The sequence below is a fragment of the Octodon degus genome, unplaced genomic scaffold (genome assembly GCF_000260255.1).
Source record: "Octodon degus isolate 3935 unplaced genomic scaffold, OctDeg1.0 scaffold00137, whole genome shotgun sequence".
In the NCBI taxonomy this organism is placed as follows: Eukaryota; Metazoa; Chordata; class Mammalia; order Rodentia; family Octodontidae; genus Octodon; species Octodon degus.
Genome location: NW_004524713.1, coordinates 6,021,845 through 6,037,288, shown reverse-complemented (window position 1 = coordinate 6,037,288; position 15,444 = coordinate 6,021,845). Strand labels below are relative to the sequence as shown.

Sequence of the window (15,444 nt, the reverse complement as noted above, 5' to 3'; positions counted from 1 at the left end):
AGACGAAACTCAGAAGCCCAAAGAGAAGCACAGCATTGCCCTCGGACTCTTGAGCCAGCTTACTAGGACACACCCTGATGTGACTGCATTTCTCAGCTACTTCTGCTTCTCCCAGCTGCAGAGCTTCTTGGAGGTCAGCTCTCGCCTGAACCATGCCTTCTTGCAGTAGGTGCAGCTCCTCCTTTTTGTGCCCCAGTTCTCTGTCCATGGCAGCCAGCTCCTGCTGCTGACTTGTCACCTGAAAAGGTAAAAATGTGAAGTGTGACCAGGCCTCATGACCTTCAGTGCTAGCCTAGAGGCTGCACAGTCTAAGCAAACATCATAAAGTACACAATGTTGGAGAAGTCAGAAGCTAACACCCAGCCCAAGAATGAGGTGCAAGCATGAAATGCCTACTAAAGATCTTGAGCTTAAACACTGTAAGCATCCCTCAAATCACAGCAGGAACAACAATACAATAGTGCTATTCCTTCTGGTTCTGGTTTTCGAAGAATTTTTGTATCTATACGTTACTCTATTTGAATACAACCTTAGCAAAAGAAGTTGGCCAGAGATTTTTTTTAATGCGTTCACTTTTTTACATTTAAAAACTACAATTTTGGGGCCAGGAGATAGCTCAGTAGAACAAGCACTTGCCTGGCAAGCGCAAGGGCCTGAGTTCAATCCTCAGTTCTGCCAAAAAAATAAAAATAAAAAATAAATAATAATAATAAAAATTGCAATTTTAAGGGCAATACATGTTTGCAGACAATGCAAAAAATATAAATGTAAAAGGAAGAAAGCAAAATACAATCTCCCCTTATCACATACTTTTATACTTCAGTTCAGACTATGTATTTATCAACATATTTAACAGAAATGATCTCTGAGCACAAATTTCTTTTGTACTACTTCTTTTACTCAGCAATGGCTACAGTTTGAAGCTTACATGGCTGCCAAAAAGTCCATGTGTTAAATGCTTAGCCCCCAAGTACGACTGGGAGGGATGCTGTGTGAGAAGTCTTGAGACCCTGGCAAGAGGACTCCTGAAGGGGATAAGAGGACCCCTTCCTCTGTCTTCTGTCTCCAGCCTTGCAGTGAGCACTTCTGCCCATTACATACTCTTGGCATCATGTGCCACCAGGGACCCAAAGCAAGAGGCCAAGTGACCACAGGCTGAAACCTCTGCATCTGTGAGCCAATGCAAACCCTCCCTCCTCCCACCTAGCCTTTCGCTCCATACCCCCCGTCTATCTTTGGTGCTAGGGACTGAATGCAGATGGTGCTCCACCAGTAAGCTAGATCCATTACCTTTTTATGTTTTGAGATGGGGTCCTGTGGAGTTTGCCCATACCAGACTCAAACTTGTGATCCTCCTGCCTCAGGCTCATGAGAACCTGGGATTATAGATGTGTGCCACCAGCACCTAGCTAAACCCTTTCTCTCTTTCAAAAATTTATTTATTTATTTATTTATCTATGCAGCTCAGATTCATAGTGATCCTTTTTCAGCCTCTCTAGCACTGGGATTACAGGGGTACACTTGCCAGGCAGGTGCTTAGACCGCTGAACTTTCTCCTCAGTCCCTGCTTCTCTTTTTCCTTTGAGACATGATCTTGCTGCACAGTTCAGGCTGGCCTTGAACTCAAAGCAATCCTCATGCCTCAGGCTAAATGCTGCAATTACAGATGTGTGCCACCAATGCCTGGCTTTAAACCTTTTCTCTTTAAAAACTGATTACCTTAGGATTTATCATAGTGAAAAAAAGTTGACCGATAATATATTGTACTGAGGTGAGATTCCCTATGACAGCCTCATTCATTCTTTATTTTGTATTTTCCAATCTCTTCTATAATTGAGTATGTATTACTGTTATAATCACAAAATATAAGTAGGTTTTAAAGCAATGTAGCATGTCTTTACAGGCCTTCATTGCTATACCTGGTCTTTCAGCTTTTCTAGCTCGGATCTTTTGGCCTGAAGGAGGGTCTCAGATTCCTTTAAAACATGCAGGTGGTGGTCCTCATTGCGTTCTGCTGTCTCCACGTCTCTCTGCAGGTTCTGAAGCCTGCAAAGCACCAGCGGTACTGAAGCAGACACTCAGGGGACCGAGCCGAAGAGCAGTCTCCCGGTGCCAACCCTTTGCAGCCAATCAAGGCCTTACTTACTCTTCCATCAATTTTTCCTTCTTCTTGTTTAAACTCTGGAAGTCTGTGTCTTTTGCTGCTATCACTTTGTTTATTTCTTCCAAGATTTCTTCTTGTTTGACTTTGTGCTCCTCTAAATTCTTTGCATCAGCCTGGAGCAATCTGAAAACACAGCGTTCTGTTTCCTCCTCACGCATTCTATAGCATAAGCTAGTAACGGCCCTCTGGGAGCCACACTTCCCATTCATCTCACTGCAGGCTGCAGTGGCTTGGGGGCTGCACCCACCTCAGCCGCTGATCAGCTTTCACAAGGTTAACAGCAGTTTCTTGAGCTCTCCTTTCTAACTCCTCAGCATCGGACTGGGTTTGCAATAAATTTTTCTTGGTGTCAGTGAACTTTTCAACAGCATTTTTTGTCTAGAAAAGAAACCATTATTAAAAGCAATTCAGCTACAATAGTCACTCCCAGCTGCTACTGGCAATGTAAACTAGTACAACTCTTTTGGAAAACACTTTTTTTTTTTGTGGAACCAGGGATTGAACTCAGGCCCTTGTGCTTGCCAGGGAAGCGCTTATTCTACTGAGCCATCTCCCCGGTCTCCAAAACACTCACTTTGACCCTTCACCTCTCAGAAAATAATTCAGAAGTGAAGCACTACGACATAAAAATGTACTGAAATGATATAAAACTTGGAAAATAAAAGACTAATAGTATATACACATAATAGAACACTGTGGAGCCTTTAAAATAGTAAAATGACAGTGGAGCAGCATGAAAGAATGTTAATAACATCCTGGCTGAGAAAAATTAGTTTAAAATTATATAAGTACCATGAGACAACTACATACAACTGTATCTATATCAACAAAACAGGGCAGGCCAGTTAGCTCAGCAGACTAAAGCGCCTGCTATGGCTGGGGTTCAATCCTCTGTGTGCCGTGCTGGCCCCGCCCCTGGGGTACACTGAGATGGCAATCGAGATGGCCTGGTGGTCCATGCCTATAATTCCAGCACTTGGGAGGCTGAAAACGGATCACTATGAGTCTGATCTATATAGTGAGACCCTGTATACCCTGTAGACCCTGTCCTAAACTCATAATAAAAAATTAAAACAAATCCCAAAACAAAACAGTTAAATAGCTGCTATACTCATTTGAAGATGGAGAGACTGCAGATGATCCATAACACTACTGCCATTTGATTATATTAAAATTGCTCAATTAAATGACAATGGTTTTACCACAGATTCTTACTGTACTCTGATATTATTAAGTGAAAACTCATTGTGATCTGGTTTAATTATTATTAAGAAACACAAATATTAAATACTTCTAAAGTTATTTAAAAATTGTTCTATACAAGATTTAGCAAAAACAGTTTAAAAAAAATCAATTTGGTTTCTTTTTCTGCCTAAAATAAGAGGCTTAAAACAGTGTCATCAAAAAGCTAAAGTAAAGAGTTTGGTTTGCACTTGGTTGAGCACCAACCCACCTTCAGCCCTACAACTGAAGCTCTGGACTAAAATCAGAGTCTTTACATTAAAATTAAATATCCTGTGTTGTAAATGCAAAAGGGCTAGCAAGCTCCCAAACAGCTAGAAACGTCATCAGACTCCGTGCTATTTCTGATAGCTTGCTTCATGTCAGCTCATCAGCAAAAGCACTGATCAAAACTCACTAGGCACCACACAGGTCACACTGCTGAGGAGCCTTTGTCTCTTTCTGTGTCAGGTTTTAACACGTCTGCCGCAGTTCTTAGAAAATGAGGCTACTTCCTCTCTCCCTCTCCTCCTCCCTAAGCTGCTTCCCTGAATCATTTTGGGAAGATGAAGGGCAAAGACCTTCTTGGTATTGGTTCATTTCCTACCTGTGTCTACTACCAGTGCCATCCATCTGCTCTTCTCCAGTGATTTTTTTTTTCTCCCACTAACACCTGTTCTCCACACAGTAATTTAAACTGTGACAACAGAAGAAATTGCTCATGTGAAAAGAGATGAGGACTTTTTCCATTTCTGTTAAAGCCATCACAGAATTTCTTTAGTAACTAAAACCATTCACTTCAGTTCTTGAGCAACAGGTTTCTATTAAATGGATTTAAGTTGAGATACCAGCTTAAAATAGTAGCTAATGAGGTATTCCAGTGGCTAAGAACTTTTCATTCTGAGCTACTTTTTTTTTTTTTTTGGCAGAACTGGGGATTGAACTCAGGCCCTTGCGCTTGCCAGGGAAGCGCTTACTCCACTGAGCCATCTCCCTGGCCCCTGAGCTACTTTGATTTGTTTGTTTGTTTTGCAATACCAGGGATCAACTAGGGACCTTGCACTTGCCAGGCAGACGCTTAAGCCGCTGAGCTATATTCCCAGCCCCATTTTTTATCTTGGAATTCTCATCTAGCTAAAAAATGTTCTAAGAAAGGCAGTACTCCAGCTTGCGACTCTGGGCCTATTATGAGCCTGAGCTAATACCATCTGTCAGGGTTGCCATGAATGTTAAGCACAGTGGCAATTATAAATGATCAATATGTTGCCAACTAGGGGATCCAACTTTCTTCTACACTATAGTCTAAAAAGCACTATTATCAGACCAAATATATTTTGTATCATCTGTATTATAACTGGAAGAAAAAAATTAAGATTTGTTCATCATAGCTTCATAAGAATCCAACTGGCCTTACTTAAAAAACACAGCAGAAGACTGGGGAGATAGGGCAAAACAAAAAACACAGCAGAGCTTGCTGTGGTAGGCACATGCGTATAGTCCCATCCTGTCTTGGGAGGCTAAGACAGGAGGATCACAGTGACTTTGAGGCCAGCTTGGGCTATATAACTTTGAGTTCAAGTTCAGCCTGCACTACACAGTGAGACCCAGTTTTAAAAACAACAATAAAAAAACCACAGCAGAGCTCAAGTGAAAAAAATAATAAAAGAACAGGGTAAGAAAGTAGAATGTGCTGGGAACAAACTAACTTTAATAGTATTAATGCTACTTCATTTCATTCACACTCAATAAACATTACATGTTCTTTTTTTTTTTTTTGGCAGAACTGGGGACTGAACTCAGGCCCTTGCGCTTGCCAGGGAAGCACTTATTCCACTGAGCCATCTCCCTGGCTTTTTTTTTTTTTTTTTTAACACTACATGTTCTTAACCTGAATTTACAGATGAAGAAAGCAAAGCTTCAATGACTTGCCCAAATTCTTACAGTTCCTTAACTAGCAGAGGTGAGTGTATTCCTTATCACCCATTCTCTTTCCACTCCTTCAAGCAGACAACAGTAAGCTGTCTGGCCTGTTGTGAGCCCACGACCCAAACCCAAACCACAACAGGTCATACCTTCTCTTTTGTGCATGCTAGTTCACACTCAGCCTCTGCCAGGAGTCGGTCAGCTTCCCTGAGCTCTGCGCGACGTTTCAGAAGGGTCTTCTCTATACACTCAATTTCATCTACAATGTCCTCATGGTGTTGAAGGGATTTTTCTATTTCTAGTTCTGTCATAAGACTCTCAACATTTCCATCAAGGAAGTCCCTAAAAATATCACATACACAAGCATTGAAAAGTTTTAAATGTAGACACTATGAACTCATGTAGCCTAACTATTAAAATGATTCACAATGACTTCATAATTTTATATGAGAAGGAACAAATGTAGCAGTTATTTTTGGCTATCCTCAAGGTCAACATCTACCTCTTCATTAAACAAAGAACACTAATGGCAGTAAATACATCATACAGAACACATATGATGAGTTTTCATCCTCTTAAGTTACAATAACAAATATAACAAATATTACTAAGTTGTCAGTATCTGGCCAAAACAATGGTAACATTTATCACTGTGAGTATAATAATAAAGTCATTCCTCCAACGATTATCCATTCCCTTAAAACTGTCCTCAAGTTCATACTCACCCAAAGATAATCTAATTTTGTGATTTATTCTATTCTGCTAGAGTAAAACTATGATTATATTTGGTAAGTGAAAGAGTGTATATATGATTCAATAATTCAAGGGTAACATGAAAAAATTATTTGAAAATAGGATTATATATGGCTGCATGACAAAAACATAAAAATACAGTGTATTAACAGATTCTCGGGTCAGTGAGACAGCTCAGCAGATTAAGTGCCTGCTTAGGCAAGCACAGGAACTGGAGTTCAATCCCTGGTACTACATGTTGTGCTGGCCCCACTTCTGGGTGCGCTGAGCTAGTGCCTGGGTCCAGGTGTGGTGGTGCATGCCTGTAATCCCAGCGCTGGGGAGGTTGAAAACAGTCACTATGAGTCCAAGCTGCATAGTGAGACCCTGTACCAAATACATAAATTAAAAGGAAAAAACAGGATCTCTTTAAATGAAAGGGTACAGATATATAATTTTTATCTTACTTGTACATTTCTGTGTTGTCCATATTTCCTAGAATGATCACTTCATCAATGTTTTATAACTAGGAAGAAAAGCAGTCATCCAATCAACCCCACTCAAAAGACCTCACTGTTACTTGGGAGGCTGACGCAGAGGATTGATCACAAGTTCAAGCTTAGCCTATGCAGCTTAGAGACTTAGCTTCAATGTAACAATAAAATAGGGCTGGATATATAGTTTGGTGGACAGACTGACTGCCTAGCCTTTGTGAGTTCCAACTCCTGACAATATTAAACAGGAAAAAAAAAAAAGACCTCAAAATAGCTCTCTGCCAACATATACACTCAGCAGATATAACCATCCTTCTACCTATCAACTATCTAGTCCAAACTTCTTAATGTGGTTTCTGCTAGGGGCTGGGGACATTGCTTAGTAGAATAAGTGCCCACCTGGCAAGTTCAAGGTTCCAAGTTCAATCCCCGGTACCGCAGGAAAAAAAAAAAAAAAGTGGTCCCTGCTTTCCACTACTACCTTAGTTATATCTGTTCCCAACAGGCAGTGACCACGTTTCACTTTGCGTGCCTTCCCTAGGCGCCCCTCCCACCCTAGTTCAGTCTGATTTAAGTGACAAAAACTGGGCAACGGCCATAATTCATGGGCTCTAAAGGAGATGGGCCCATACATTACTGGCCTCATCAACAGACACTGCATGCATTATGCCAGGTGCTGGGACCCAGAGATGGAGGCCCAACTACTGCCCTAAAGGAGCATGAATTCCTCACAATAGTGTGTCAACAGCACTATGCCCAAGGTTGCTAACCCTTGTCATTGCCCTTCTGTGTGTAAGAGGGCACCCTGACATTTGTCTTCAACAACAGACTAGAATTAGGGAGGGACAGAGGACATTTCAGGCAGAGGACAGCAACTGTCAAAGTGTAGCTATACCTGCAGAGACAAAGGAAAGTAGGTGGTTCAGCCTAAATACTGCATGTGGGAGAGAAGGATAAAAATGCTTCAGGTTGTGGAAGGCAGTGCATATTTTAATGGTACAGACTATCACAGTGTGTCCCAGGACTGAGTGAGAAGTAAGTCATGGAGCCTAGTACGAAAGCTACTATACTGGCCTAGGATGGGAATGATTAAAGACCACAGCAGCTGCAATGACAGAAAGGGAGCAATTCAAGAGCTTATTGTATGCAGAGTCAGCAGGACTAGGAGGCCAACTAGCTGCCTAGGGGGATGTGGGGAAGGGAACAGGAGAGAGCTCTGTCAGTTTTTGCTAGGGTAAGAGGAGAGGACGCCTATCATCCTCCAAGACAGACCACAGGAGATGAGAGAATAGATACCACTGGCCAAGAGAACTTAGATTTTCACTGTCCAAAATGGTACTCACCAGGTGACTACTAAATTAATTAAAGTTAAATTCTGATGCTTAGTTCCAGTAGCCACATTTTAAGTGCTCACATGTGGCAGGGGTCTTCTGTTCTGGATAGTGCTAATCTAGAACAGTCCTAAGTTCACAGACAGTTTTATTACACAGTACTAACTTATCTTAATGAACTAATATCATATCCATCTGAATTACAAAAATATAAGGGCTAATAATTACTTTCGCTGTTGATGTTTCTGGATGGTTCTATGCAATTCTTCTACTTCATGCTCTAATTCTTGCTTCTCTTGCAAAAGACTATCAACGTTATGATGTAAATCTTCCATTTCTTTTTCACACTGCCACTTGGATGTCCTCATCCACTGTTCTTCCTGTCGCTTTGATTTTAAATGTTGCGTTATGTCTTCTAATCGAGAAATTTCATTCTCCTAAACAAAGAAGAAAAAATACAGTACTAAAATCAGAGGATGTCTCTCTTCTTTCCATCTACAAACTGAAATTAACTGTTATGAAAGTGGTTGTCTATGATCTGAAAACTGATGGCGGTTTCTAAAACTTTAATATGAAAAGAAAATTTAAGTAAGGCTAAGTATTTTTCACATACCACAGATGAAACTGATGGACTAACAGAACCTCTAATTTTTTCATCAGTACAACCATGGCTGAGAAACATTCACTAAACTACCTGTGGACAAACAGCATCTATGGTAGAGACAGATTGAGGTCTCTCTCTCTGCTGGATACACGGGAGTGCAGTTATCTGAGAAGGCTGCTCAGAAGAAGAGGGCCTTTGCCTGGAGTTTGAAGACTAAGAAGGTAACAATGTAGACTGAAGAATTAAATATGTGCAGATGTAGAGAGGTATAAAACTGTACCTGGAAGACTATCTAAACAGCTGGGTACTTTTGAGAGTAAAAGAACCAGTTTAAAAGATTATCAGGGGCCGGGGAGATGACTTAGTAGAATAAGTGCTTCCCTGGCAAGAGCAAGGACCTGAGTTCAATCCCCGGTTCCGCAAAAAAAAAAAAAAAAAAAATTATCAGTAAATGTTGTAAAGACAACTGATAATGAATTGCTACAAATTATAAGGTATATTGAAAACCTACCCAGTTAACCATGTAAATACACACATAACCTCTGAAACTTGTCTGACCTACAAAAATGAGACTGCGATATGGGACTTTGTCTTATTTGCCCTTGACCTGTTCCAGGCTCTGAGTTTGAAAGAGGAGCCTGAATGCAGTTTTACTGCTTTAGAATTAAAAAGTGAGAAAATCACCTAGTAATGGTGATGTAATAGTTCTTGAAATCTGGCCTAAAAAAAGAATATGAACACTTTAAAAACATTTATAAAATCATGGGGAAATTCTTGTAACATTCAGGGGGAAAATAACTCAAAATTGGATGTACAATAATAGCTATGAAAATAAATTCATAATAATCAAATCTTATGACCCACAGATAACTCCCACCAAAACTTGTATGCTGTTTTTATGTATATGGATATACTATGTATATGAATACATACATATACATATGTGTATAAGTATAGGCATCGGTATGTGAATATATATAGTACTTGTCAATAGAAACATAAACAAAAATAGTTAATATCTGGACTGACAGTATTTGTTTTAAAATGGCTAATCCAGGTTTCAGAATGGTCTAGGGCCTTAAATCCTACTCAGCATAGTATTTTGGTAAGAGAATACATGTTCAGTTCTCAATATCAGCCTTATAATCACTCTTTTTGGGCTATAACACATGTGTAAATAAATGGCTCAATTGTGTATCATTTTGAGGCTCATGGAAGGAGTGTGGACAGAGGGCAGGATGTCTTTCTACTTACCAAGTTATGGTGTTCAGGGACATTGCAATGCAGCACACCAATAGGGATTAGTGGGACAGAAAAATTAGGAGGTGGAGGTCCACACATGATGGGGGCCCCAGCAGGTGGTGGGCCATAAATGACAGTGCCAGGGGCGAGAGGGCGGCTATTGTTGGGCAAGGGAGGAGGCGGTGCATATAGGGCCATGCCTTGGGGTACAGGGGAGCCATCAGGAAACACTGTGTACATCATGTATCCAGGAGGAGGCACCAATGGCGATTCCTCTTGGTCATCCAACCCTCTCTCTTCCTGGCTATCTCCTTCACTGTCTGCATCTTCAGAGAGACAGAAGAGCATGTTAGCTCATGGCTTATTAGATATACAGGTTCAGAAGTAACAGCAGTAGAACAAGACTCTGGAGATACAAGGATAAAATTCTGAAACAAAAGTCAAAAGGAGATCAAAACATGAATTTAAAGTATTGTTAGCAGTTAATACTTGAGTTTTTCTTATGCCTTAGTTTATTTCTTCCTTCAGTCATTATTCAGCAATAACTTGAGTGCCTGCTTCATACTTCACAAAAGATCAACAGACATATGCAATGATACTGGATAGCACTCAGCATTTACTGTCATGATGTATGACATTCTCCAATGTAATGGTTTGTCTCCCTTAAAAGCAAGAACTATATTTGCTTATGACTGATGACAAAGAACCAAGCACACAGAAGGTATTCAAGGAATAGTTTCTGAATGAACAAATTATCAAAAAATATTACTATAGGGCTGGCCTGCTTAGGCAGAGCCCAGCAGCCAGGGTTTGATTTCCAGCGTGCCATGCCAGCCCTGTCCCCGAGGCACAATGAGATGGGTGATTGAGACTGGGTGTAGTGGCACGTGCCTGCAATCCCAGCACTAGGGAGGCTGAAAAACAGGACAGATCACTACAAGTCTGATCTATATAGATAAACCCTGTAGACCCTCTACTAGATACATTAAAAAAAATAAGTAGTACTATATTCTCATAGATTCATAGTCTCAAAAGCAGCTAAGTAATTTGTCTATGATCCCACAGCACCTAAGTGAGTGCAAGAGCTGGGATTTATCCAAGCCCAGCTCATCCCTCTAGAGCTTTGGAAGACACTTCACTTTAGCAGAATAAGCCCAATACCATGATACAAGGAGACAAGGCCCCACACTCTAGGTGTATAGGCAGAGAAGCTGCTCAGTTGGCTTGGAGGAAGAAACACAGAGGAAGGTCCCATAAAAGGAGTGTTGTTGATGACCTAAGTCTTCATTAAGGAAGAGTAAGAATAAGCTTGGGAGAGGAGTCATGAAGGCTCTTTTAGGCAAAGAATTTATACATGAAGGCTTGGGGCTGAGGATGGAGCTCAGTGGCAGAGCTCACTTGCATGCCAGAGGCCCTGAGTTTAAGAGCCAGCACCACAAAACAAAACAGAAACAAAGCAAAACAAAACAAAATCACAGGGGCTGGAGAGATGGCTCAGTGGTCTAAAGCACCTACTTGGAACAAACTTGGCTAAAGCACAGGGACCGTGGTTCGATCCCCCAGCACCACATGCCAGCCAGCTGCGCCCCCTGGTGGGCTGAGCTGGCCACACACACCCACACACACACTAAATAAATGTTAAAAAAATAAAATTAAAAAAAAAAAAAAAAAATCACAAAGGTCTGAGATACCCCGCATGTATCTTCAGCAGTTACATATGATATACAAACAAAGGTCAGTGGCCAAATCAGATGACAGAAGCCTTACAGGGGAGGTTAATGAGTCTGGACAGTGTCTAGATTTCTGAGACCTGGTAAAAGGTTATTAAACACATAAGAGAAATGAAACTTCCCTTATATGATGTGACTTACGTCGGTTAGAAAATGATTTATGTAACCCACTCCTGATGGGTGAATACACCCAGAATCCTGATGCAGGTGCAGGTCCACTGCCGTCCTTTCCCTCATGCTGTGCCGGCTGTGGTTTTCTAATAGGAGTTGAGGCTGTGTATTTCAGTCCTAAACCAGAGTCCTTGGTGGCCTGAGAACTATGGCTGGAAACCTAAATAAATGACAGGAAAACATATTTCTATTGTAAGTGGAAAGGCTGATTTTGAGAAATGTCAGAGCAAAGTTGAGATATAAAAAAGTGCTAAGAAAGCACTTGGTTTCTTCTCATTGTCATGCTTATTTTCACATACAGAAGTAAGAAGTAATTACAAGGCGATCTAAACCACAGCTCCACACTCTTGGTTCAGTTTATCTAGAGTGTCAAGAAGGCCATGCGGACAGAGAGCAGGGCCATACATGCAACACTGGGATCATGGCAGACAGTGTGGTGTGTAAAAGTGAAGGACTAGAAGTGGGCTCAAAGCAACCAAATGATGTCTACCTATCTCTCCAAATTAGTTAATAACATCCATCTCCTATCCTATCATTTAGTACAGTTTTCCAGAATGAACAAGTTCCTAACCACACAAAAATGTTATCTGGTTATTTGATTAGGTTGATTTTGTGCAGAGAGAAGTGAAAAAAGCTCTTTATAAGTGAACAGACTCCTGGTATCAGTCTCTCTTCTCCCTGTATCTCTTTTACTAGTCATTTCTTTTCTTTTGCTTTGTTCTAAATAGCCCAACCACTGAGGCAAAGGAAAACCAGCAAACTTTCAAGGGAAAATACTATTAATCTGCTGTGCTGGGAGTGTGGCACAGCTTTAAAGCTCAGGTCTACTATTCTCTCCCTTTCTCAGGCTGCAGGCCCACCTTCCAAGCTTGCACTCTTCAGGGGAGTACAATGTTTTCCTCTAACTTACAGTATTTTCCTCACTAGCCTGGCTATGCCCAGGAGTTGTCTTGTTTCAGACTTCTGGGAAAGGGATCTCAGATCTTCACTCTTGGGATTCTCAGTAAGCTTACAAGTCCCTGGGATCCTGGTGTGTCTGAGCTGCTTCTCTCTCACTGTTGCTTGTCAGCTGATTCTACTAGGATGTGACCCAGCCCCGTGACTTCAGAGGAGTAGAGTCTGTTGAGTGCTCTTCACTTCCCACATTCTGGCACCAAGCCCTGGCCATTGTGTCTCCTTAAACATCCCTTAGTCCCATCTCTCTCCAACTCCACTAATCCAGCTCTGGCTTCTCTATCCTTCACTTCAATGAATTCAAACAGTTTCACAAAAATCTAACCTTGCTACGAGTCTAGCCTCCACACTCAGCTAGAATATCCTTCCTAACTCTGTTCATATTAACATACAATCCATTTCCCATGACCCAAATAATTACATTAAAGGGGCTTTAGATCCTTTTCAAACAACCATGACTTTCCTCTACTTTTCCAATTTTATCTTTTATTATTCTTGTCAACTCCAGCTCTACAAGGGTAGCTGCATGGCTAAGCTAACGCTCCTCTTCCACACAGCTGTTTCTTCCCTCTTAATAGCTCATCCTTTGCTGTCACTAAGTACTGACTTCACAAGCCTGTGTGTGAAGCCTTCCTTCCTGAATCTGTAACACCTCTTCTGTAAGCAAAGCACACAAGTCAAATCTGTTGTTGCATGCATGGCATTATTTTGTAATTACATTGGGAAAGGCCATGAGCTCTTTAAGAGCAGAAACTGAGAACAGAGGCTGTATCATTCACCAGCATACCCCAGCAATGCCTAGAACTTGGCCTGGAATATTTAATAAAAGAAAATGAAATACAGGTACTTTTTTCTTATCTGGGGCTCTATACCATTCTACAACCATTTTAGGCAGACTCTTTCAGCTCAAATCACCTTGGATTTTTTTAGCATCTGCTGTCAGACAGCCCCACAATATACTACCTGAACACGGACAGGCAATCACCCTCTTCCACATGAAGGCCCTATCTTCATCTCAAAAATTAAACACTGAAGAACCTCTCTGCATGCTTAGTGTAGAAATGTTCTTGGAAGCTGTCCCTAAATTTGGGGAAGGAGCCCATGTTATACTCAGAATTCCTACCTTTGATGAAGGTGGTGGTGGTGGCATGAAGTACCAATAGCCTCGTCTTTTCAAAGGATCTGCTAGGCTGCTGATGTAATCATTCTGAAAAGAAACTTCACGTCGAAGTTCAGCGATTTCTTCCAAAACATTTTCAAAGCCTCCTTTGTTATCTGTAAAGGAAAGACATTCTATGAAGCTGGCATGAAATCATCTACTTCTTTTCTCTCTCAACAACAAACAAGAGTTTACCAGAGCCAATGAACTTTGTTGGCTCCTCAAAGCCGATTTTCAGACTGCCCTTTGGTAATTAGTTTGAGCTGACACTGAGGACAGGCACATCCTTTTGTGCTTCCATTACAAAGTAATTCAGAAACAGCAAATAAACAGACTTGTGAACATTACTTTTTCTGAAACTACAAACACAAACTGTCTCGTAAATCAAGTCCTTTAATTTATGTGTGTGTGCGTGTGTGCACGTGTGTGTGGCCAGCTCAGCCCACCAGGGGGCGGGGCTGGCTGGCATGTGGTGCTGGGGGATTGAACCGCAGTCCCTGTGCTTTGCTAAGCTTGTTCTAAGTAGGTGCTTTAGACCACTGAGCCATCTCACCAGCCCCAATCAAGTCCTTTAATATCACACTTAAAATGTCTTTTAAATTCTTTAATTTACTGAGTAATTATCACAGCTAAGCATAGATTTCTTACAGTTAAATGCATTTTCTTTTTTGTATTTTAGGGAAAGCTCTACAGGGTGTTCAGAGTCTCACTACTAGATCAGACTTGTAGTGACCTGCCTGTTTACAGCCTCCCAAGAGCTGGGATTATATATAGGCAGGCACCACCACTCCCAATCTCAATTGCCATCTCAGCATGCCCTTAAATGCATTTTCTAAATGTGAAAAACAGGACAATTTGTTTTTACAACTATAAAACCACTGCCATAGTTGAAGCCCACAATGCCTTACCAGCCCCGCTGAGGTCTAGTAAACTCCGCAGCCTTGCAATCTCTGCCCTTTGCCTCTCCATTATCTCATTCAGCTTCTCGATTTCTAGCACCCGTGAGGTTGCTCCTCCAGGACCTACATCTGCTTTCTCCACCTCCACTCGGAACTATTAAGAAAATACAAAGTTGCTAAAGAATGATTTCTTTACTAGATGCACTTACCTGGCAACCTGATTATATCTGATTTACCAGGAGAAAATCGCCTTCTTCCATTTACCCTGTGCTGCAACCTGGCACACAGAGGATAAAGTACTGACATTAATGTACTTTAGGGCATTTTGAGATAGCCTTCTAGGAAATGAGACAGAGCTAGTAAGGAGGGGAAGGACTAAGGGACCAAAACAACACTGACCTGCTCCTCTCTCTCCCTGAGAAGATTCTGCAGCAGCTCAATCTCTGCTTCTGCCCGGGTCAGGTCTCTGGCTGCTTGCGCTGCATTTCTGCTGAACCTCTCTGCTTCCAGGAACTCCTATGGGACAGTATGAAAAGGGCACCTTTCAACCCCATTACCAATCGTCATCTCCATCCCTCCTTCCTCTCAGATTGTCACCTCTGCTTTTGTCACACGGTATGCCTGACTGTCCTATTCATGTGGCAGAAAACCCTATTTTCTCTTACATCGTTCCCATTGTGGAACAGCCTGCCCCACTCTCAGAGGTCTGAGGGGGCAGGGTACTATATTAGGAGGAGCGGGCCAACCTTTTTTTTCTGTTACACAGTCTTCCATGACTGGTATCTCTTTGGGCTCTCATGATGAGACATTTTTCTCCTAT

General features: G+C 41.5%; 1 protein-coding gene across 5 annotated transcripts in view; it reads right to left on the bottom strand.

The window, feature by feature from the left end:
* Positions 1 to 15,444, bottom strand: part of Cntrl (centriolin) — an 86,996-nt gene that overhangs the window by 16,512 nt on the left and 55,040 nt on the right. For 4 of the 5 annotated variants that reach the window (XM_023701562.1, XM_023701561.1, XM_023701563.1 and 1 more), the window contains 11 exons: positions 15,024 to 15,140; positions 14,634 to 14,778; positions 13,690 to 13,841; positions 11,583 to 11,772; positions 9,724 to 10,037; positions 8,094 to 8,302; positions 5,458 to 5,650; positions 2,412 to 2,542; positions 2,147 to 2,287; positions 1,920 to 2,046; positions 74 to 238 (listed from right to left, as the gene is read on the bottom strand). In XM_023701562.1, the coding sequence (XP_023557330.1) occupies positions 74 to 238; positions 1,920 to 2,046; positions 2,147 to 2,287; positions 2,412 to 2,542; positions 5,458 to 5,650; positions 8,094 to 8,302; positions 9,724 to 10,037; positions 11,583 to 11,772; positions 13,690 to 13,841; positions 14,634 to 14,778; positions 15,024 to 15,140 (1,884 nt within the window). Of the gene's footprint in view, positions 1 to 63; positions 239 to 1,919; positions 2,047 to 2,146; positions 2,288 to 2,411; positions 2,543 to 5,457; positions 5,651 to 8,093; positions 8,303 to 9,723; positions 10,038 to 11,582; positions 11,773 to 13,689; positions 13,842 to 14,633; positions 14,779 to 15,023; positions 15,141 to 15,444 lie in introns of all 5 variants that reach the window. The other variant, XM_023701565.1, reaches the window with a different exon arrangement.